At 59.9% G+C, this 22,633-nt stretch overlaps 2 protein-coding genes across 3 annotated transcripts in view; one reads left to right on the top strand and one right to left on the bottom strand.

Moving 5' to 3' along the window:
- The first annotated feature begins 904 nt into the window (after positions 1–904).
- CNFN (cornifelin) lies at positions 905–2,780 on the top strand. The gene is made up of 5 exons (XM_062176846.1): positions 905–1,072; positions 1,566–1,732; positions 2,027–2,137; positions 2,335–2,471; positions 2,566–2,780. Exons 2-5 carry the CDS (start codon positions 1,696–1,698, stop codon positions 2,653–2,655), a joined length of 375 nt encoding a protein of 124 aa, XP_062032830.1. The 5' UTR covers positions 905–1,072; positions 1,566–1,695; the 3' UTR covers positions 2,656–2,780.
- Positions 2,781–8,655: 5,875 nt separating this feature from the next.
- MEGF8 (multiple EGF like domains 8) overlaps positions 8,656–22,633 on the bottom strand; it is a 40,069-nt gene continuing 26,091 nt past the window's right edge. For both annotated transcript variants that reach the window (XM_062177405.1, XM_062177406.1), the window contains 12 exons: positions 22,228–22,372; positions 20,590–20,821; positions 18,843–18,966; positions 18,462–18,675; positions 18,151–18,365; positions 15,103–15,310; positions 14,782–14,941; positions 14,296–14,488; positions 13,859–14,029; positions 13,646–13,776; positions 13,174–13,306; positions 8,656–11,382 (listed from right to left, as the gene is read on the bottom strand). In XM_062177405.1, coding sequence (XP_062033389.1) covers positions 10,114–11,382; positions 13,174–13,306; positions 13,646–13,776; positions 13,859–14,029; positions 14,296–14,488; positions 14,782–14,941; positions 15,103–15,310; positions 18,151–18,365; positions 18,462–18,675; positions 18,843–18,966; positions 20,590–20,821; positions 22,228–22,372 — 3,195 coding nt within the window. In that variant the 3' untranslated portion in view covers positions 8,656–10,113. The remainder of the gene's footprint in view (positions 11,383–13,173; positions 13,307–13,645; positions 13,777–13,858; positions 14,030–14,295; positions 14,489–14,781; positions 14,942–15,102; positions 15,311–18,150; positions 18,366–18,461; positions 18,676–18,842; positions 18,967–20,589; positions 20,822–22,227; positions 22,373–22,633) is intronic.

Below are 22,633 nucleotides of genomic sequence, written 5' to 3'. Positions count from 1 at the left end.
TTTGGGGTGACACCCGTGCTGGGAACCCCACCCAGTTCTAACACCGCTTCCCTCACTGAGTCACCTCCAACCCTGTCAGGCCTGTTGGGGGGAGACTGGCGAGGGAGGCATCCGGGGCCCCTGCTCCCTCACCCCACAGGAGCCCCTCCCCTGCTCAGGGATGTGCAGCCTGGACTAGCGCCAGACCCAAGAGTCCCGGCCCCTGCCCGCTTCACCCTCAGACCGGGGGTCCGGGCCCCACCCCACCCACCACGTTGGCCCCTGCTGCACTGGGCCCCGTGCTGTGACCTGAGCCACATCCACTGCCTTCAGGAACTGCGGTTTTTCAGCCCCAGCCTCCTCCCTGCCCAGCGTGCGGGTGCGGTGCCGTGAGGGTGCAGCAAGGTGTGTTGACGCCTTTGGTTCCAGCATGAATCACTCACCAAACGCACTGTCCCCGTGCATCTCCTGGCCCTGAGTGGGGGACAGGGACCCCCTCGCAGGGGAGGGGGACATCACCAAGAACCAGGAGAGGGACCCACAAAGGGAGCGCCCCTTTCTCTCTCCTCCTCCCCTCCCTTCTCCCAAATCCTGTGCTGTGGCCCCCACCTTTCCATCCCTGTGCCTCTCGGAACCCTGTCCCCCATTTTCTTGCTATTTCTCCCCGGATCTTTGTGCCTCTCTGTCTCTCCACATGCCCCTTTCCACCTCCCTGGGTTTTCCTGTCTCTCCCTCCCCTCTCGCCACTTCTCTGCCTCCTTTCTGTGTGTTCACCACCCCCTCTCCATCCCTCTCTCTCCCTCCCTCTACCCCCTTCCTCTGTCTCCCCCTCCCCCTCCTCCAATACAGTTTCCCAGGTCCTGGGAGGTGACACAAAGAGGGATGGGGAGGGTGGGGAACAGAGAGGGGTGGCGGAAAAGCCCAGTGGCGGCAGAGGGTTAGGCAGACCGGCAGGGCTCCCTGGGCACCTCTGTCAGAGCCCCGCCCAGGGCTACGTGGCCCAGCCCATATAAGTGGCCCCTGGACCTGGACTGAGAACTCAGCGCCCGTATCACCCACACCTGTCTCCATCAGCGCCACCGCAGGCTTGCAGGTAGGAGCACCCTGAAGCCCTCTGCTCCACTCTCCTCTCCCCTCCTCTGTTTCTCTGTGTCCCTTCCTTTCTCTCTGGACATCTGCCTTTCCCAGGCCCCTGTGTCGGGGACTGGGTTGCATTTGGCAATCCCTGGGCCCTGGCGTCCCCGGCATTGCGGCCCTTGACCCAGGCCGCCAGCGGCAAGCAGCAAGGCCTTTCCTTCTACCTGTCTGGGCCTCGGTGCTCACCTGGAACCTGGGCTTGTAGGAGCCAGCGCATGGGGCGAGTGCGGGCTCCCCTGGCAGCACCTCTGTGGGCGCCTGGCTCTGGTCTCTGGCTCTGTGTCTGCCCCTTGCGGTCTCTCTCCAGCGCTGCACCTGGGATGAGGAGGGTACTCTGGGGTCTGTCGGGCAGCTGCAAGACATGGGGCGAGTTTCTCGCCCCGCCCTCCCCATCCCCTGTTCCATGTCTCCCAGCCAGCCACAGGCTGACCTGGCCTCTTTCTCCCCAGCTCCCCTCCCTCTGAGAACCCAGCCCCCAGTGCCCCAGTCCCCTGCCCTCCCCTCCCCACTATCCAGCGTCCGAGGGACAGACTCCGCCGCTGTTGCCGTCAGCAAGGCCACCTCCTCAGGGCCAGCAAGATGCAGTTTGAGATGCACGACAACGTGAAAGGCAAAGGTGGGATCGCCGTGCCAGGAACGCGGCCGCCCCCCTCCCCTGGGCACCCTGGCTTCGAAGACCAACGGCACCTGCTTCCACCCCAGAGGCCCCCGCCCCCGACATGCTGGAACCCAGCACCCCAGGCCCAGGCGTGGCAGATGGCAACAGGGACAGGCTGGGGTGTCCGTGCCCAGACACATGGATGTCCTATCAGTGGGCGGCCTGGCGGCCCTGCCCAGACTGCCCGGCAGACGGAAGGGTGGCAGGGGTGCCGCGAGACCGCCCGCTGACCGCTGCCCACCACCTCCGCAGCCATGTCCTACCCGGTGACCAGCCAGCCGCAGTGCGCCAGCAGCTGCTACCAGACCCAGCTCAGTGACTGGCACACGGGGCTCACCGACTGCTGCAACGACATGCCCGTCTGTGAGTGCGGGAGGGGCCCTGTCACCGCCCCGCCCCCAGCCCTCACCCTTCAGGGCCCGCAGCACTCCCACCTTCCCGGGCTCAACTTCCCCCTCCAGCACCCACACCCCCCTTCAAGCCCTTTCTCCCACCTTCCCGCACCCCGAATTCCCTCTGGGAGACTCGACCCAGCCGCTGACGCCCCGTGCCCTGCGCAGGTCTGTGCGGCACCTTCGCGCCGCTGTGCCTGGCCTGTCGCATCTCCGACGACTTCGGCGAGTGCTGCTGCGCGCCCTACCTGCCCGGGGGCCTGCACTCGCTGCGCACCGGCATGCGCGAGCGCTACCGCATCCAGGTGCGCGCGGGCCCGGGACGCAGGGAGCGAGGGGCTGGGGACTGGCCTCCTGGGTCCCAGGGCCGGCCCCTGATCTCTCTCTTCTACCCTCCAGGGCTCCGTCGGGCGCGACTGGGCGGCCCTCACCTTCTGTCTGCCCTGCGCCCTCTGTCAGATGGCGCGGGAACTGAAGATCCGAGAGTAAAGAGCCCCACCCGTCCCTGCTATGGCCCTGGCCTCCTCTAGCCCCTCCTGGGGGGGTCCTGCCCCGCCCCACCGCCAGAAATACACCCACAATTTAAAAAATTTAAAAAAAAATTAAAAACCTGAAAACCGACCCCGTCTATGTCCTTTTTGTCCCAGGAAAGGAATCTGGGTGGAGAGGGAGGTTTGGTGAGGGAGCTGGGGACACCCGCCAGCCGCCCAGGTGTGAATGGGGGAGTTCTAGTGTTCCGCAGGGCTGGGCATGACTTCAGCAAATCCCCCTCCCAGCCGCCCCTCACCTCCCGGAGTGGAACCGCCAACCCTCAGGTGCAGTCGCTTCTCTGAAGCCATGGTCACATCCTGAAAACCAGCGAAACGAAAGAAAACCCTTAGCTTAGCCCTCCTGCTCACCTGCACTCTGCACACCCCATTCTGCAGGCGGGCGGACTCAGTCTCAGAGAATTCCCCAGCTTAAGGCTCCGAAGCTGAAAGGGGATTTTTTTTTTTTTTTTGACAGGCAGAGTTAGAGAGAGAGACAGAGAAAAAGGTCTTCCTTCCATTGGTTCACCCCCAAAATGGCCACCACAGCCGGCGTGCTGCACTGATCCAAAGCCAGGAGCCGGGTGCTTCCTCCTGGTCTCCCATGGGGTGCAGGGCCCAAGCACTTGGGCCATCCTCCCCTGCCCTCCTGGGCCACCGCAGAGAGCTGGACTGGAAGAGGAGCAGCCGGAATGGAACTGGCACCCCAACCGGGACTAGAACCTGGAGTGCTGTCGCTGCAGGCAGAGGATTAGCCTAGTGAGCTGCGGCACCGGTCAAAAGGGACTCCTTAAAGGCTCTCCAGACCAACCACACTTCTCTACCGCTAGTGCTTTAGTAAACGCTGAGACCCGGCGTGGCGCAGCCTGGGGTGCGGGCCTGACTCTTCACAACTACCAGCCGTGTTATCTTAGTGATTTCACCAACCTTCTTTTTTTTTCTTCTTTGAGACCAAAGTGCGAATTCAGTAAGTCGTAGTGTTCATATCCCTGTTCTAGGGGAATACTTTAAAAAGCTTGTGAGGAAACAGAATGAGTTTAGGAGCTGGCGCTGTGGCATAGTGGGTTAATGCCTTGGCCTGAAGCGCCAGCATCCCATATCATCGCTGGTTCAAGACCTGGCTGCTCCACTTCCGATCCAGCTCTCTGCTATGGCCCGGGAAAGCGGTAGATGACCCAAGTCCCTGGACCCCTGGACCTGGAAGAGCTCCCGGCTCCTGGCTTCGGATTGACGCAGCTCCGGCCATTGCAGCCAACTGGGAAGTGAACCAGCAGATGGAAGATCACTCTCTCTCTCTCTCTCTGCCTCTCCTCTCTGTGTAACTCTGAGTTTCAAATAAATAAATCTTTTTTTTTTTTTAAAGTATGAGTTTATTTCGGAGGGAAAAAGTGCTGAGTGTCAGGTGCTGTGGTACAGTGAGTTAAGCCACACCTTGAAATGCCCACATCCCATGCTGGAGTGTTGGTTTGAATCCTGGCTCCTGCACTTCAGATTTTAGCTTCCTGTTAATGCACCTGGGAGGCAGCAGGTGACAGCCCAAGTGCTTGGGTCCCTGACACCCATGAAGGAAACCTACATTGAGTTCTGGGCTCCTGGCTTTGGCCTGGCCCAGAGCTCGCTGTTATGGGCATCTGGGAGTGAACCAGCAGATATAAGATTTCTCTGTCACTCTGCCTTTCAAATAAATAACTAAATCTTTTAAAAATTTAAGCTGCAAAGTGTTTTTCATAATAAGTGGAAAATGCATATTATGAAAAACTATGTATGGATTTAAAAAATTTTTTGCACCAAAATTAACTGATGCTTTAAGAATTTTTTGAGAGGCAGAGAAACAGAGCAAGCTCCCATCTGCTGGTTCACTCCCCAAATGCCCACAATAACTGGCTGTGGCTGGGCCAGGAACGTAACCCAGGTCTCCCTCGTGGGTGGCAGGAACCCAGCTGACCCTCACTACTGCCTCCCAGGGTCTGCTCCAGCTGGAGTCAGGAGCCACGGTCGGAATCAAAACCAAGTTCTCAGGAGTGGGATGCACATGTCTCAACTGTAGACTAATTTCCCACCTCTAAACTTTTACTTTAAATTCTGTTTTCCACACTCACGTTGAGGTCCCCTCACGTTATGCATAATATGACAGCATAGCTATTTTTTTAATTTTTTTTATTCTTTTGACAGGCAGAGTGGACAGTGAGAGAGAGAGAGAAAGGTCTTCCTTTTTGCCGTTGGTTCACCCTCCAATGGCCGCCGCGGCTGGCACGCTGTGGCTGGCACACCATGCTGATCCGAAGCCAGGAGCCAGGTGCTTCTCCTGGTCTCCCATGGGGTGCAGGGCCCAAGCACTTGGGCCATCCTCCACTGCACTCCCTGGCCACAGCAGAGAGCTGGCCTGGAAGTGGGGCAACCGGGACAGAATCTGGAGCCCCGACCGGGACTAGAACCCGGTGTGCCAGCGCCACAAGGCGGAGGATTAGCCTAGTGAGCCGTGGTGCTGGCTACATAGCTATCCTAATACGTAGCTGCCACTGTCTGCTGTTACCCCTTTCTCCCGTGTCCTCTCCCCGGATCTGCACACCAATGTTGTGACATCGTCCTTTGGAACAGCTAGGAGCCACCTCAGACTGAGCCATCCAGGACCCAGCTCCCAATCCCACACCAGGAAGTGGCCAGTGCCATCTTTCCAAGTGCTCACGCGTGTCCTCTCGCGCCACCTTGCACGCTGTCCATCAACTGGCATCTCACACTTCTCCCCCTCTGCTGGCCCCCACGCCGTCCCAGCCACCCTGCGCTTCCACCCAGTGGGACATCGTGGCTCCCTCAGGGGGTTTCCCGCCCTCCCTCACCCCCTTGGCCTCTTCCCCACAGAGGCATCCTGGAAGCTCCCAAGTCAGACCGCCTTCCTTCTGTGCTCAGCATAGAAGCCGGCACCCTCCATGTGGCCACCAGGTCCTGAGGGATCAGCCTCTTGCTCCCTTCAGGACCTGGCCTCCTCCCTGTCTCCCCCTCCTCCCCCTGCCCCGGCCGCATTACCTGCTGCTTCTCTGAAATGCCAGCCACACTCCCACCTCGAGCCTTCGTCCCGGCCGGCCGTTCCCTGAGCTTGGAACACTTCCCGCCCTTGCCCCTCTGGCTCACTCTCTCACGCCTGCCCGGGTCACATTCCCACCAGCAGGCACTGACCCGCTCCTTCACTGCCCGTCCTGGCCACGCCCCGGCACGCTGCCTCATTCGCTTCTCACCAGGCATCCTGGGCTTGGCCAGCTCCGGGACGGCAGGGACCTTGTCCACTGCTGCGTCCCCAGTGCCTACAATGGTGTGGGGCCCACAAGCAGAAGACGTCAGCTTGGAAAAGGGAAGTGATGTTGGAGGTGACATGGGGGGCAGAATACAGAGTGAGACCTGTGTCAGGATCTGGCTGGGGCAGGCGTTTTGCACGGCGGTTAGGATGCCGCTCGGGATGCCCGTGTCCCCTACTGCAGTGCCTGCCTTTGAGTCCTGGCTCAGCTTCCTGCTAATGTGCACTCCGGGAGGGGGCAGTGATGGTGCAAGCAATTGGGTCCCTGTCACCCAGTGAGACGTGGATTGAGTTCCTGGCTCCTGGCTTTGGTCTGGCCCAGCCCTGGCTATTGCAGGCATTTGGGGAGTGAATCAGCAGATGGAAGATCTCTGTCTTTCTCTATGTCTCTCCGCCTTTCAAAAAAAATTTTTTTTTAAATAATCTGGTTTGGGGAGGGCTTTGGGATGCCTGCATTCCACATTGGAGTGCCTGGGTTTGATTCAGCTCCCTGCTAATACGCCTAGAAAGCAGCAAATGATGGCTCAGTACTTGAGTCCCTGCCACCCATGTGGGAGATGTGAGTGGGTCCTGGCTCCTGGCTTTGGTCTGGCCCAGGTCCAGCTGTCATATCTATTTGGGGAGTAAACTAGCAGATGGAAGATCTCTGTCTCTCTTACCTTCCAAATTAAAAAAAAAAAAAAAAAAAAAAGCTTTAAAGAGTCTGGCTTCGGGGTCAGCATTGTGGCAAAGCAGGTTAAGCCATCACCTGCAATGCTTGCATCCCATTTGAGCATCAGTTTAAGTCCTGGCTGCTCTACTTCCCATCCAGTTCCCTGCTCATGAGCCTAGGAAAGCAGCAGCAAATGGCCCAAGTGCTCAGACCTCTGCCATCCATATGGGAGACACGGATAGAGCTCCAGGATCCTGGCTTCAGCCTGGCCCAGCCCAGCCCTGGCCACTTTAGCTATCTGGGGTGTGAACCAGTGGTTGGAAGATCTCTGTCTCCTGTGTGGGTGGCGGGGCCAGGCGCTTGGGCCATCTTCTGCTGCTTTCCCAGGTGCATTAGCAAGGAGCTGGATTGGAAGTGAAACAGCCAGGACCCAAACCGGCACTTGTATGGGATGCCAAGGTCACAGGCAGTAGCTTAACCCACTGTACCACAACACCAGCCCCTGGCTGGCCTCTTAATTATCCCCAGGTTCCTAGAAGAGACTTGGCTTTTGAATCTGCAAAAGAGCGGCAAGGAGCCTGTGCCTCCCTTGGGAAGATTACCAAGACTCTGCCATGCACCCGGCACAGCCCAGACAGGGATGGGCCCGTGGTAAAATCTCCCCCTTTTCCAAAGTCTCCAGACTGCTGGGGGCTGCTCGTGGGCCTGAGTCTGGGCTTGCACCCTTTCAGGTGCATTTGGGGAGAAGCTGGGGGGCTGACGTGGGGGAGGGTGAACACACACCATGGGCCAGGCCTGGCAGGGACAGGGGCCTGCATCCCAGATAAAATGGTGCAAATGCTCTGCTCAGGGAGCCAAAGTCGGGCCCAGCAGCGTAAGGCACAGGCACCCGCACCTTCACTTCCTCCTGGTCCTGCAGGGTCCTCCCTGGAGACAGCACACCCAGCTGCCCCCCAGCTGCAAAACGGGGCTACCTCGAATGGTTCTGGAAATAGTCAAATGAACTCACGGCAATAACGCACCAAGCAACCTGTCGCGCTCACGGGGCTCCATGAACCCAAGTGCACAGATACCACGGTCAGCTCACACAGGCAAAACGCCCATGTGGTCAGAGGAATCCCTAAACATCCCTTTAGCTGCCCACAAAGACTCCAAATACGTTATTCAGGGGCCGCCCAGAGACCCACACACATTGCCACATTCTTGGTCGAGCAGCTAAAGCAGCAATGGGGCTGTGCTCACGGGCGGGCTTGTCCACTCTTGGCACAATGCCACACCGGCACACTCTACCCTGTAAATACGCACAATCACGATGGGCCGGTTAAAAATACTGAAAATAGCCTGTGTGGCCTAGTGGTAGAATGTCCACATTCCACATCATAGTGTCCAGGTTCCAAACCTGACTCTGGCTCCCGACTCCAGCTTCCTGCTAATACAGACCCTGGGAGGGAACATCGGTGCCTCAGGCACTTGCTACTCACCTGGAGAGCTGGATTACGTTCCTAGCACCTGGCTTCAACCCCACCGGCCATCACAGGCACTTGGGTAGCAGAGCAGTGAATGCAGAAGCCCTTTCTCTAATATACACACACACACACACACACACAAAGGTAACTTGTGCCTGGGACCAAGGCAGCCTGTTTTCCCTCCTGAGCCACACAGGAATCTCCCCGCAGCAGGGACCCAGGGAAGCCCACAGCTCTCCTCAGTTCATGACTTCCCCGGGGAGCAAGGGCTTGTCAGGTCAGGCCACACAGCAGAATCAGGGCACTCAGGGGTCTACACACACACACACGCATGCACGCACGCACGCACAGGCACACTGTTGCAGCTTCAGGGCGGCCCCTCCACCCCACCCCCTCTCTTATGCAGATGCCACTCACACCTGGGTCCTCCTCACTCTTTATTTGTGGATTCAGCCACTTCCGCCTCTTCCATCACGGTCCCTGCTGCCTCTGTCTGTCGTGCACACTGTGGAGCCTCAGGCTGAGGCCCTCCTAGGGAGGGGAGGTTGCAGGGACCAGTCCCCCCAAGCCACCCCGTCCCAAGGACCAAACAGCAGCAGGTGGTTGGAGTCTTGGGCAAGGAGGCAGCTAGGACTGGAGAAAAGGGGTCCCCAGCGGGTGGAGAAGCTCAGAAGTCCAAGGAGGTGGCTGAGGCGAGGGGCACCCGGAAGTGTGCGAGCAGCACCAGTGAGGAGCTGCGCACCAGTGGCTCCCACAGCTCCACCTCCAGCCGACACCCCACACCTGCCTAGGGCAGCGTCCAGCAGAGGTTCCATCTTCTCCGAGGCTCCCTCCAACCCGGCCCCTGCTGTCCCAGCTTCACGGGAGGACCTCGGTCAGCACAGATGTACTTTGTCCCTCCAGTCTGGGTGGCAGCAGCAGCTTCCTGCTCCCCTCTGGGCTCTTGCTGTCCCTGCCTCTTAGCTACTTCCGCCAGCACTGTCCATCCCCTCCCCTCCCCCCGCTCAGATGCAGTAGTGTCTGGACCTGATCTTCCCCAGGGCCTGCCTGCCTCACCTGCCCAAACCCCACCCCCAGTCATGGCTCAGTCAAGTTAAGGGTCACCTGGACCCCTACACATCACACAGCTGCATGACTGCCACCTCCCCACCCCCTCCATCCCATTCTCACACCTCAGCAGAGCGACCTCTTAAATACGTGCATCGGATCCTGCCACTCCCTCCGAAAACCAACAGCTTCCCACTGCCCTGAGAAGAAAGCCAAGGCCCCATCTCACCCATGGAGTCCGGGGTGACGCCGCTCCTTGCCCGCCCAACCTCATCTCACACTTGGCCTGGGGCACACGGGCCCATTTCCCAAGCCTTCAATAAAGCACACTGGCTCCCCACTCATGGCCTTCACCCTCGGTTCCTTCTGCCCAGAGCTCACTTCTCGCAGCATCTCTCACAGCCAATTGCTCTTCTGTGCCTCTCAGGACGTCCAGCGGGCTTCACCCCATGGGCCCTGTCACATCCCATGGAGGTCTCTCTGAAAGAACCTTGCACATGTGTCCATACCTGTCTTATCAGTGTGTATGCGTCTGTCACTGTCTCTGTGTCTCTGTATCTGTCAGTGTGCATGTCTGTCACTCTCTTTATCACTGTGTGTCAGTGTGCATGTCTGTGTCAGTCTCTGTATTTGTGTGTCTCTATATCTGTGTCACTGTGTCTGTGTCTGTATGTGTGTCAGTGCATGTGTGTGTGTTGCCTGTCTCCCTTCACCAGAACCTAAGTCCCACAACATCAGGGACCCACTTCCCTTGACTCCTGCTTGCCCTGTGCCTGCAACAGTGCCCAGCACATAGTAGGTGCTCAATAAATAGTTGCTGAATGCAGAACAAAAGGGGCCCTGAGGACCCCCAAGGGGAAGGGAGTCAGTGCTGTCTGAGGAGGCAGTGTCCAGGGACCCGGGTGGAGGAGCCCCAAGTCCAGAGTGGCCCCCTCAGGTGATTTGGCTGCCGTGGCCCTTGGCAGGTCAGAGGGACATGCTGGTGAGGTTGTCCTGGCTCAACAGTCCCTTCCGGCCGGCGCCAGCTCCATGCCCACTGCCCCCAGCACCCCCGCCACCCCCACAGTACTCATGCAGCCTGTGCCGCAGCGTGACAAGGGCTGACCCCAGGCAGGCACCGTTGGGTGCGTGGGGCCCCCCGGGCAGCTGCAGCAGCAGTGTGGCCACCCCGGCCATGCCATCTTCTGTGGGCTCAAGGGTGATGGGCCCAGCTCGCAGGCCAGCAGTGGAGGCTGGGATGGCCGGTGGGCAGCAGCTTCCTCCCACAGGTCCCCAGGGCCCACCAGCCCCCGTCAGCAGCAGAGGAGCCAGGAAGGGCTCAGAACGGCGGAAGGCAGGCGGTGGGAGCCCAGCCGGCTTCCAGGCCAGAGCCACGGCAGCAGGGTCAGGCGGGAAGCAGACAGTGACCTTGGCAAACGGGCGGCTGGCCATCTTGGTCATCTCCTGCAGGTGCCGGCGCTGCTCCTGACGCTGGTCCAGGGCCTGCTTGGCCTTCCAGAGGAGCACGCAGAGAGAGAGGAAGAGGAAGAAGCAGGAGAAGAAGACAGAGAAGAAGACAAACAGGTCGATGTGGGCCTGGTCCTGCCGGAAGAAGAGCAGGCCCTGCGAGTCGGCCGAGCCGTTGGCGCCCGGCCCATTTGGGTCTCCCACGCCCAGCAGCAGCAGGTAGAAGCGGCTGGACTTGAGGGCGTGGTGCTCGTGGGGGTAGGTGATGACCAGCCGGTCCCGCACTCCACGGACCACCAGCACCGCCGACGGCTCTGTCACAGTCACATAGGTAATCAGGCCTCGCGGCCATACCTCCCGCACTCGTGGCTCTGCTGGAGCGCCCAGCCCGCTCCCAGCCCCTGGTCCTCCTGTGTCCCCAGCCCCCCGGGGGCCACCGTCAGCCAGGGGTGGGGGCGGTGGTGGTGGTGGTGGGGGCTGGATATGCACAGTGTGGACACCGGTGTCAGGGGCCACACGGACCACGAAAGTGTCATAAGAGGTGGAAACGTAGAGGTCCACAGCACCAAAGGTCACGTCCAGTGTCAGGCGGATGTCCACATTGGTGAACTTGGGCTGCACGCCGAAGAGGACGGTGCGGCCTGGGCCGAGTGCCCGGCGCTTGGGCTCGTGGAAGCAGTTGGTCTGGGACGTGGGGTCCAGGCAGCATTCCTGCTCCACCGAGATGAGGCGGTAACACTGCTGGCCGCCCAGTGGGCTCCCATGGAAAGATTCCCGGCACTTGGCACACTGTGGGCAGAGCAGGGGGCGGAGGCAGCCATCAGGAACGAGCCCAGCACTGGCCACTCCCCAAGCAGGACCTGGTGACACCTTGCACCTGTTGGTAAGGAGCCACAGCCCCAGGCCCCACCTCCCTCCCAGGGCTCCAGCTGCTTTCTTATGATCCCCCCAAATCCACTGGCCACAGTACAGCCAGCACCAGGACCTGACAGTCCAGCCCTGCCATCCCTGGTCACCTCAGTGACTCTGACACCCTGATGCCGAGGCCAGCCATGCGGAGCTCTGCCTCCTCATTAGCTGTGTGGCCTTGGACTTGGCCTCACTGTGCTGAGATTCTCCCTCTGTACATGGGCAGCAGCCACGGGTTACTCAGGGGACTGCTGAAGCCACAGGCATAGCATTTGGCACAGGGTTGGCCAGCCTCACCTGCCGGCCCAGCTACCCTCCCACCGCAGAGCCTTTGCACTGGCTCATCCTCTGTCTGGACGGCTCCACTCCCACACGTCCACGAGTCCAGCACCCTCACTTCCACTTCAAGTGCCCCCTCCTCACGAAGTCCCTCCTTAGCCACTCTATCTACCGTTTCCACTCCCGCCAGCCAGCTCCTCGTGCCGCGGCATCAGCGTTCTCCCCACTCACCGCTGTCTAACACACCGTGTGGTCCTCCCTGAACATGTGCACTCCTCAAGGACGACATTCAGCTGCTTTTGCCCACTACGGCCCCAGTGCAAGCACACGACAGGCACTAAGTAAGCGCTGCATGAGTGGCTAGATGACAGCTGTTGGATTCCTGCAGCTCAGTGGAAACGGCTGGAGTTTTGGGATCTGATTCAGTCCAGGCTGTTAAGTGCCAGCTGCCTGACCTGGGCAGGACATTCATTGTCCCTGAGCCTGATTCCTCTTACATCTGCGCCTCACCGAGGCCCCTGCACAGCCTTGAAAAGCCTTCCACGTCCCCAAGGTGCAGCGCCCGGCTTGGCGCAGATGCTCCCTAAACCCCAGCCCCTGCTACGAGAATCCAGACACAGCTTCTCCACAGCTGCCCCGAGGGCTGTAGGGGACCCTTTTGGTTAGGCTTTGAGAAAGTACCAGATCTGGTCCAAGTGGAAACGCAGAGTTAGGAAGGTTGAGTGACCGCCACTACATTAGACAGACAGACAGTGTTCCTACAGGCGTGTGGGGAGCCTGAGGAGTCAGGGACTTCCTCTTCCCTCTGGCATTGCAGAGGGAAGGCGGCCGGGGTGGGGACAGCTATGCTCCAAGGAGGGAGCAGGGGGTATCCTTCCTGTTGGCGGCAAGGCCGTACCCCAGGAGCCAGCCGGGTGGCCGGTGCAGTGCTCCAGGAGCCTGCCGGCAGAAAGGAAACTCAGGAGCATTGGAGTCTGGGCATTAGAACTGCAGGCCCAGCAGTGAGACGGGGGCTGCCACTGGGGAGAGCCCGCCTGAGGATGAGGCCAACACAGAGAAAAGCAGAGTCAAGGTGAAGGAGAGAACACCTGGACCCAGCCATTCCTGAAGGTGGACCCCAGACCCAGGTCTTGAGAGTCAGTCCATTCTCTTTTCAGCTTAAGCTACTGTGAGTAGGTTCCCGGCACTGGCGGCCTCCAGGCTGTGTCTGCAATGGGGGTGTTTCCCCGCTGGTCTGAGAGCCCCACAGAGGCTCCTGCTGAACCTGGCTGGGGCTCGGGAACAGTCCATCAAGCTAACCTTGACCCCAAGACTGCAGACTGAGAACCACGCCTGGGTACCCCATCCCAGCAGGTGGGGGCCTTGGCCCGTCACTCGCCTCCCGAGCCGTACCTGGTACTTGTAGCAGTCTCGGCGGTCACTGGGAGAGCTGCCCTGGCACGTGCCCGTCTCTGTGTTGTTCTGACACGGGCAGCCCGTCCCGTCCTGCTCATTGCATGTGTCCGCGTGGCCGTTACACTGGCACCTGAAGATGAAGGAGACGATGGGGATTACAGGGCTCCCGGCAGCTCCAGGGCCTGGGCTGGACACTACCTGGGGAGGCCAGAGGGGCCAGGCTCCCAGAGGTCGAGCTGTTTGCTGAAGGTTGGCAGTCAGGAGTGGCACCCAGCATGGCTCACACCCAGGGCAGAGGGTATGGGGGGGAGGGTCTCTCCAGGGCTGGTAGCTCAGCAGCCTCCACGCCCAGTCTCCTGCGGGGTTCCACACTCCCCGTCTGCACACAGCATCTGAGGAATTCACCCCCTCCTGACAGATGGGGGGGGGGGTCGGCTCCCAGAACCGCCCTGGAGAAGGGCGCCCTCACTTGGTGCACTTCCCGTCCAGGAGGAAGTAGCCGTGCAGGCAGCTCCCGCACTTGTCACCGTAGCTGTTGTTCTGGCAGTTCACACACACGGCCTCGTCCTCGCTGGGACCCTCTGTCACCCAGTTTTCTATCTGGCAAAGGAAGGACAGGCTGATGCCAAACGGCACAGGCCTGTCTCCTCCCTCAGACCCAGCTCCGACCGGCCTCTCTTACCTCCTCTGGGTCCAGGGAGTACTTCTCTGGCTCCCTCCTGGCCATTTCCAGCTCCTTCCTGGAGACGCAGACGTGGCTGTTGCCGCGACAGAAGGCATGGCAGGGCCGGCAGGTCCCACCCCCCACGGCTGAGCCCACAAACAGCGGGAGGCACTGCTCACAGTGGCTGCCCTGAAGCCAGGATACAGGGTGTCAGGCAGGCTACAGAATCACAGGGCTGCACCTGCACACTTCTAGCCCCAAGTTCTGAGCTCCAAAAGCCCTTCCCCACGAGCCCACCCTCCCGTCCACCCCCAGGCAGTGTCCCCCGGGGCCTCAGATACCTCCCTACGACAGGGCTCTGCCCGCTTCCCTGCCTCTACTCATCAGAGCTTTGAGGGGGGCTCCAGTCACTGGAGGGTGGGCTCAGGGGTCCGAGGCCCTGGTGGGCGGCCCACCTTGGTGTGGTTGCGGCACAGCAGGCAGTGGTCGCGGGCCCCGACACCGGCACACTCGCTGTGGCGGTTGCACCGACACTCCGTGGAGCAGTTGCGGCCCACGAAGCCGAAGTGGCAGCGGCAATGGTCAGGCTCCACGCACGAGCCGTTCACACAGCCCTGGGCACACACGGGGCGGCACAGCCCCGTCACGCTGTGGGGACAGTGGGGGTCAGGGCAGGGACCTGCCTTCCTCGGGGCACCACAGCCTGGCCCCACCCCTTCTCAGCTCTGTCCAGAGACCTCCCTCTTCAGAGGGCATTGGGGAATGCAATCCCTCCCTGTCCATCTTCCCTCCTTGCCCCTCCCGGACCCAGCCCACCACCCTCAGGCCTTCAGCTTCCCTTCTTTGCATCCTGCCGTGCTCTCAACCTCTTCCTTCCCTGCAGCCCACGGCCCCTCGGTCTGTGTGGTCCGCTCCTCCCACCCACTCGCTCGGAGCCTCACTTGTCCATGGTGTAGCCAGTCTTGCAGCTGCACTCGTAGCCATGCGGCTGGTCGTGGCAGTTCTGCGTCTCGTTGCAGTCATGGTGCCCATTCGCACACTCGTCCTCAGGGGGACAGGCCAGGAAGGCCCAGGAGGCCCCAGGACGCTCACATGTCAGGCCTGGCACCAGGGCGTACAGGATTTCAGCTGGGGGCAGAGGCACCCCTGCCCCCAGCCCTTGTTCCTACAACCCCTGGGACAGCCCCCAGCACCCCCATGTCCTCCATACCAGACCCCAGCCAAGGGCCAGCCCCTCTCCTCCCACCCCCAATTCTTCTTACCATCACGGGGGCCGCTGAGTCCCCCTTCCATGCAGCGGCCACCCCCGTCCTGGCCCCCCCAGGCACACCAGCCACAGTGGGGGCGCCGCAGACACAGGGCGCACTGGGTCGCCTGAGCACAGCCCAGGGAGCAGCTCTCAGGCCCCCGGAGCAGGCGTCCGCAGCCCCCGGCCATACACCGCAGGGGCAGGTAGGAGGGGCTCAGGCACTGTAGGGGCAGGGTGGGAAGAGAGAGGCAAGGAGAGGGTCAAACACACATGACTCAGACGACATCTCTTCCCCAAAGCCTCGCCCTCCTCAGCCATGGGCAGGTGGGCCAGGGTGGACACTAGCTGGGGCCTTCATGTCCCCCTCTCAGGCACTGGAACTGGGCATTAGGGCTAGGGCCAGGCTACAGAGGTCCTTGTGCAGTCTGGGCTGGAGGGGCTGTGTGATGAGATTACAAATGAAGAGAACAGAGGGGTGGCAAAGAGCAGCTGCAGGAGTCAGGGATGGACGTCGGGCTCCTGACATATCACGCATGGCTTTTCCACTGTCCCACAGGCTCCAGGCCACCCCAGCCCCTTACCCCTACCCCTCAAGGCCCGGCTGCACTTTTCACCCAGGTTCCCAGGGTAGCCCTGCGTGGGAGTGAGTTCTGTTCATCAGCTCGGCCAAGGGCACACCTGTTTCTTTCAGCTAACGAAGGGCAAAGAGCCCAGATGGGGACCTGAGAAACAGGAGCTGGACCATGAGCCACAGCCGCTCAGCAAAAATGTGGACCTGGCTTCTGGGGCCCAGAGGCTTCCCCCAGCCCAGCCTGGGAAGCTGAGAAGCCCTGGGCTGGGGGCCGGGCACGACTCCGAGGCCATCACTTCCGTGCTGGAACCCAGACGTGGTGCACTGTGGGAAGTTCCCTCGAGCATGTTATTCACTGCCTGGACCTGGAGTGTAACAGGAAAGAGACTAATCCGTCTTGGCTGCCTGAGAGCACTTGGGCAGAGGCAAAGCCAACCACGTCATTCTGAAATAGAAAACCCTGACTGCTGCGGCCGGAGCTCCGAGCCCACGGAGGGCTGGGGCCGGCAGCAAGCTGCGTCCTGCGGAGGTGCCAGAGGCAAATCTCTGCCAGGCTGGGCTTCCCGGTCTAAATTTAGTGCGCCCGTTGGCAGATGGTGGGGCTGAGGGGAGGGGAGGGGCAGGGCACCCTGGGTCCCCAGTGTGGGACCTGCCTGGTGGGCAGTGATCATGCCCAACACCATATACTGCACTTGCTGTGCTCGTGGGAGAGAGACGTGAACCTAAGTTCGAGAGAAGGACCCCAGCTCCTGTGCTGATAGGCCCTAGCACCCAGCAAAGAGCCCCTGACAGGAAAGACGCTCAAGAATGAATCTGCTGGGAGGAGTGAGGGTAGGTAGGTGGCAGGAGACAGGTGAGGGAAGACAGCACTTGGCTGCCCGCTCCAGGCTCTGAGGACAAAGCCAATGACGCCTGGCAGCCCTGGAGCCAAATACAATGGGTCTGGCCTGCACACCTGCTAACGTTTGCCTTGTGAGGTGGTGTTTTTATAAAACCTGAGCCAGGGGCAGGCATAACGGCTAAGATGCTGGTTGAGATGTCCGAGGCCCTACCAGAGTGCCTGGGTTCAATACCCAGCTCTGGCTTCCTGTGAGTGCACACCCTGGGAGGCACAGGTGACGACTTAAGTACTGGGTTCCGGCCACCTGCATGGGTTGAATTCCTGACTCCCGACTTCAGCTTCAGCTGCTGCAGGCATTTGGGGAGTGACGCAGCTGATGGAAGCTCTCTGTTTCTCTGCCTTTCAAATAATTTTTTTTGGAAAATAAAACATGAAAGCCTGAGCCAACATTTTAAAGCCAGGAGATTTCACAGAAATTGGAGTGGGCAAAAGTCCCCTTGGTCACTTATACCATCAGCTGTGCTGGTGCAGCCGCCAAGAGCAAGCTGTGCTCTCCCCACCACGTCTCCGGTCCCTCGCCCCGCTGCTCTTTGGCCTCCTTGGCCACCTGGTTCTTCAGGCCTCTGACCAGGCAGGCACAGGGGCAGGGGAGGCAGTATGCACCAGGACATCTGGGGAGGACTGCATTACCAGAAGGACCTCAGGTTTGGAGCCAAGAGGACCCTGCTTGTTGCAGACATCATGGGGCCTCTGCCCTCCTGGCCACTCTGAGAGTCACCACGGGCAACCCCCACAGCTACTCTCTTGGTGCATCTCAGACAGTGGAGATGGGACATCTCCCCAAAGGGTGGAACTTGAAGCAGCCAGACTGACCCCCTCACCACGACTCACTGCAGTAACAGTAAAAGCAGTAATAGGGGCTGGCATTTGGTGCAGCAGGTGAGACGCGGCGTGGGATGCCACATCCTATATCACGGTTCCTGGGTTCAAGTCTCTGATCTACTTCCAATCTAGCTTCCTGCGAACACACACCTTGGGACACAGCTCAAACACTTCTGTCTTTGCCACCCATGTGAGAGCCCCGGATTGAGCTCCTGGAGACTGAGCTCAAAGGGACAGACACTGGGACAACAGTGGCCTCTGGAGTCAGAAGGGCAAATGGATTAAGGGTCAAAGCCACCACCCGAGGGCGTGTGTGTTAATGAAGAAGCTCTGAGAAGAGAGATGTGTGGAGAACAGCTGGGGCCGCCACGTGGCCAAGAGCGACAGAGCAGCTGCTCTCCCATCCCCCACAATCACCCCAGTTCCTGATGAGAAGCCAGCTCAAGGGAGTGTCTGTTTCTTCCACCCAAAGTTTCAAAAGCAGAGAAAGAGATGAAGGAGAGAAGCAGAGAAGGTCTGAAAGGCAGCAGGGAGTGAACGAGGAGACACGGACAGGAGGCAGCAGGAAGGCTCAGGCTGGGGGCTGAGGAGGGCGGCACGGAAGCGTGGCTGGGTGCGACGGCAGGAGGAAGCGGGGAGAGGTGATGGGAGCAGAGAGGAGGCAGTCAGACGTGAGCTAGGGCGATGGTGATGAAGGATGAGAGGAGGGAGGAGGGCCAGTGCCAGGACAGAGGAGGGAGCCTGGACAGCCCGGTCCTGGGTGGCACCTGCTGGAGGCTGCTGCTCCAGACGCAGTGCTGCCAACCTCCGTCTGCACCCTTGGAGTCCAGGCAGGAGGTGCAGTTTGGAAGGAGGTGACAGGGGGTGGGGCAGGGCAGCGGGGGCGATGACTCCACCGGCATCGGGGACACGTTGAGCAGCGAGTGGCTGAAGCAGGTCCAATCGTAGGTGGGCTGCACCGAGAGGATGCGACGGGTCTCCCCTGGGGATGGAGCACAGGCATGAGCATCCAGTCCTGGGTCTCGAAGCCAGCAGCCCAGGTCCTCAAACTCTCATCAGGGGCCGAGGCTGCACTCACCGGTCCTCTTGAACTGGCGCGTCCACATGCACTTGCCCTCCCGTGTGCACTGCTCACAGTCTGCGGCCCCGCACGCGGCCTCCGAGCAGTTCCCCGCCCAGAAGACCTCTCGCTGGTTGATCCGACAGTCGTTCTCAGAGGTGCAGGACCCGTTGCGTCCAATGCAGGCACCCTCAGGGCAGTTGGTACACCACTTACAGCGGGGGGCAGACGCCTGGTGGGGGAGAGGCTTAATGGGGACCTCAGGGACCCTTCCTCTAGCTCTTCCCACCCAATCCCAGCTGAAGGGCTCAATGGTTCTGAGACCCAGGGGGCTAGAAAGGGTACCAAGGCCTCCCTATCCCCCCACCTGCCATTGCTCACCCCCGCCCCTGACATCACCTCTCCATCTCCAGGCTGCAGGGTCCGGGGATGGCGTGCCAGGCACTCACTGCACGTCCGGAGACGTCGACACTCCTCTGGAGAGCGAGGCATTGGGGAGCAGGGGGACCCCCCACAGCCTAGCCTGGAGGGCAAGAGGCCTGGCTCACTCAACCCAGCCAGGCCCTAACCTTCCACCTCCTGGACATGGGTCTGCAGGCCCCATGCTTTGTCCCTAGCCAGACTCAGCACAGACCTCCCTACCCTGGCCTTTCTCCCTGACCCTTGGAGATGAATGGTCCCGCCGGCGCCGCAGCTCACTAGGCTAATCCTCCGCCTGCAGCGCTGGCACCCCGGGTTCTAGTCCCGGTTGTGGCGCCGGTTCTGTCCTGGTCACTCCTCTTCCAGTCCAGCTCTCTGCTGTGGCCCTGGAAGGCAGTGGAGGAGGGCCCAAGTCCTTGGGCCTTGCACCCGCATGGGAGACCAAGAGAAAGCACCTGGCTCCTGGCTTCAGATCGGCACAGCGTGCCAGCCATAGCGGCCATTTGGAGGTGAACCAATGGAAGGAAGACCTTTCTCTCTCTCTCTCACTGTCTAACTCTACCTGTCAAAAAAAAAGAAAGGAGATGAATGGTCCAAGGTTCACCTGTACCCAGGCCAGACAGGCTGGACAACACCTCCAGTCCTTGTGCCTGCCCTGCCCCAAGACTTTCTGTTTCCTGAATCTCTAACTGTCCCCTTCTCCCCAGCCCTATGGCCCCTTGCCTGGTGTGGGGCTCCTCCCTACCTCAGCCTCTACCCTGGTCCCCAGCTGCAGCCTCCTCTCCCCATTCTGCCCTCACAACAGCTCCAGGGATCTCTCTGCCTGGGCCTGGCCCTGCTCTCTTCTGTTCAAACCTTCTGTGGCTCCTCACTGCCCACAGAACAGGTCCACAATCCCTTGCCCAAAAACACACGTGTTTCAGAATACTCTAGATTTTGGAAAAGCAGTGAGTACACCCACTGTTGTACTCCCGAGGGGCCTGGGGGAGCACCCTATGATCAAATCCGTTAATACTTCTGTTGTGAACATGAGACACCTCACAGACAAGCAAGGCCCACGAATGCCCATGCAGCCCAGCTGCTCTAGCAGACAGGCGAGCCTGAGCTAAGCCTGAAAGGGCACCTGCGGCTTCCAGAGATGCCTAAACGCCCAGATGCAGCTGAGGGGTCACTGGAGCAGGCTCAGAGCCCTTTCTAAGCTGCCCCCCATCTCACTGTCCCCCAAACCAGAGCCCCTCAAGCACAGTCACGTTTCGCTTAACCACAGGGATGCGCACTGAGAAACGCTCCCCTAGGTGATCTCACTGTGCAGTGCAAGTCACACAGTGCATCACAGATAAGGACGCACAGGTGGCTAGGGAACACGGTCTCACGAGGCCATGGACTGAAACATCACAAACGTGACTGCACCAGGCGCAGCCCCACCTCCATGCCTTCGCTGGTCTAAATTATAGGAGTCATTTGGGCCGAATACAGACTCAGCTCCTTCAGGACGCATTCCTGGGTGAGACCCCAGCCCCTAAGCAGGACTCCCCACTCTTGAGGCCCTCTGGCCACCCCTGCCTGTGATGATTCACCTCCTCCCCAACATGTGACCTCCCCATCCCAAACCAGAGGTTACAGTCCTGAGGACTCCCTCCCAGCCTGGCCTAGCAGACACCCTTCATCACCACCAGAGGGCAGCAGCACCACCTACTAATGGGCTGGGAGTCACCAGTTAAGTTACCTGTGCACCTGGTCCCCGGACAGGCAGGCCCCATGGCACCAGGTGCAGGCCCCAGACTGGTTACAGGCTTCGGGCGAGGGCAGCAGGCGGCAGGGGTCAGGGGGCAGGGTCAGCGCCAGCAGGCGGCCCAGGGCCACTCCTCCAAAGCCTCCGGAGATGTACAGGCGGCTCCCCACAGCTGCCACGGCATGGGCCACAGACTCCTCCATCGGGGGTCCCACAGAGGCCGGGCCTGAGCAGAGACAAATGTTCAGAGACGGGGCGCGGGAGACCCAGGGCCGGGGCCCCATGCAGATGCCAAAGAGAGTTAAAGGAGAGCAGAGAGGAGACAGATGAGGACAGACAGGCTGGAGGCCCACACAAGGACAGCCAAGCAGAGAGGGGGAGACACGGAGAACAAGGGACAGGGGAGGAATGAGAACAGAGACGATGTGGGACCAGACACGGGCAGTGGTGGCACAACCTTCTGACTGCACAAAGCCACCAAATCCACCATTTAAAAATGGTTAATCTCACGTTATGCAAATTTCACCTCAACTTTTAAGAATGCACAACAATAAACATAGACATTGAGTGGTAGTAAAAAATAGATTAAGAGAAAGGGAGATGACAGCGTTGTGGCACAGTGGGTTAGGCTGATGCCTGCGACACAAGTGATCCCATATGGGCAAGGGTTTGAGTCCCAGTTGCTCCCCTTCCAATCCAGCTCCATGCTAATGCATCTGGAAAAGCAGCAGAAGATGGCCCAAGTGCTTGGGCCCCTGCACCCACATGGGAGACCCAGGCTCCTGGCTTTGGCCTGGCCCAGCCCCAGCCATTGCAGTCATTTGGGGAAAAAACAAGCAAATGGAAGATCTCTCTCACTCTAACTCTGCCTTTCAAACACATAAATAAATCTTTTAAAAAGAAAGGGAAATAGACACGAAATGAGATGGTCAGAATGAGACAGGAAAAGGAGACACACACCCAGACCATCACTGACAATGCTAAGATAAAAAGGCAGGCTTTAGCCAGCACCGTGGCTCACTAGGCTAATCCTCCACCTGCGGCGCCGACACCCCAGGTTCTAGTCCCGGTTGGGGCGCCGGGTACTAGTCTCGGTTGCTCCTCTTCCAGTCCAGCTCTCTGCTGTGGCCCGGGAGGACAGTGGAGGATGGCCCAAGTGCTTGGGTCCCTGCACCCGCATGGGAGACTGGAAGGAAGTACCTGGCTCCTGGCTTCGGATCGGCGAAGCGCCGTCCATGGCGGCCATTAGGGGAGTGAACCAACGGAAGGAAGACCTTTCTCTTTGTCTCTCTCTCAATGTCTATAACTCTCTGTTTCTCTCTCACTGTCTAACTCTGCCTGGCAAAAAAAAAAAAAAAGGCAGGGTATATAAGGAGCCCATTCTGACAGGTCAACAGCCAGGCCTGGAGGACACACCCACAGGTACTCGTGGCTGTCTCGAGAGAGTGGGGCTGGGGTGACTGTCTTCTTCCTCTTGTATCAACTGGGTAGAGTGAACATTTATTTTCTCATCAGAATAAAAAATAAATGCTTCTAAGAAATAAAAGAAGGAGAGGAGGGCATCTCCAGGGAGGGCAGGGGCGTGGCTTCCCGGACGTCCGGGGCCTCCCCGGGAACGTGCTGGAGACTCACGGGTGAGGTCGGGCAGCAGCCAGGCGTTGCAGTTGACCTGGTAGAGCAGCACGTCGCTGCTGAACTCGTCAGGCTCCGAGCGCCCCCCGAGGACCACCATGGTGTCACCCAGCAGGGCAGAGGCGTGGAAGAGCCGGGGTCGAGGCTGTTGGGGAAACAAGGTGGCGGGGCCAGCCCGTCAGACCCAGTCCTCTGCGCAGTGTCCCACCAGCCTACCCAATCCTAACCTACCTCAAGTCTCACTTCCCACCTCCCGAGAACAGCCCACAGTCACCTCCTTTCCCGAGCCCCAAAACCCCCACAGCACATGCTGCTGCTCCCAAGAAATTGGCCAGACCCCCGGGATGGACACCCAGATTCCTCACATGATCTTGCCAGCTGGGGCGAGTGAGGATCCCTTCCACCT

The sequence above is a fragment of the Lepus europaeus genome, chromosome 19, assembly GCF_033115175.1.
Source record: "Lepus europaeus isolate LE1 chromosome 19, mLepTim1.pri, whole genome shotgun sequence".
Classification (NCBI taxonomy): Eukaryota; Metazoa; Chordata; class Mammalia; order Lagomorpha; family Leporidae; genus Lepus; species Lepus europaeus.
The sequence above is the reverse complement of the archived record's forward strand: the minus strand, read 5'-3'. Positions and strand labels throughout refer to the sequence as shown.

Coding starts and splice junctions, on each gene's coding strand:
- CNFN (XM_062176846.1), top strand. CDS start 1,696: ATGCAGTTTGAGATGCACGACAACGTGAAAGGCAAAG. Junction 2,138..2,334: donor CTGCAACGACATGCCCGTCT/GTGAGTGCGGGA, acceptor TGCCCTGCGCAG/GTCTGTGCGGCACCTTCGCG. Junction 2,472..2,565: donor GCGAGCGCTACCGCATCCAG/GTGCGCGCGGGC, acceptor TCTACCCTCCAG/GGCTCCGTCGGGCGCGACTG.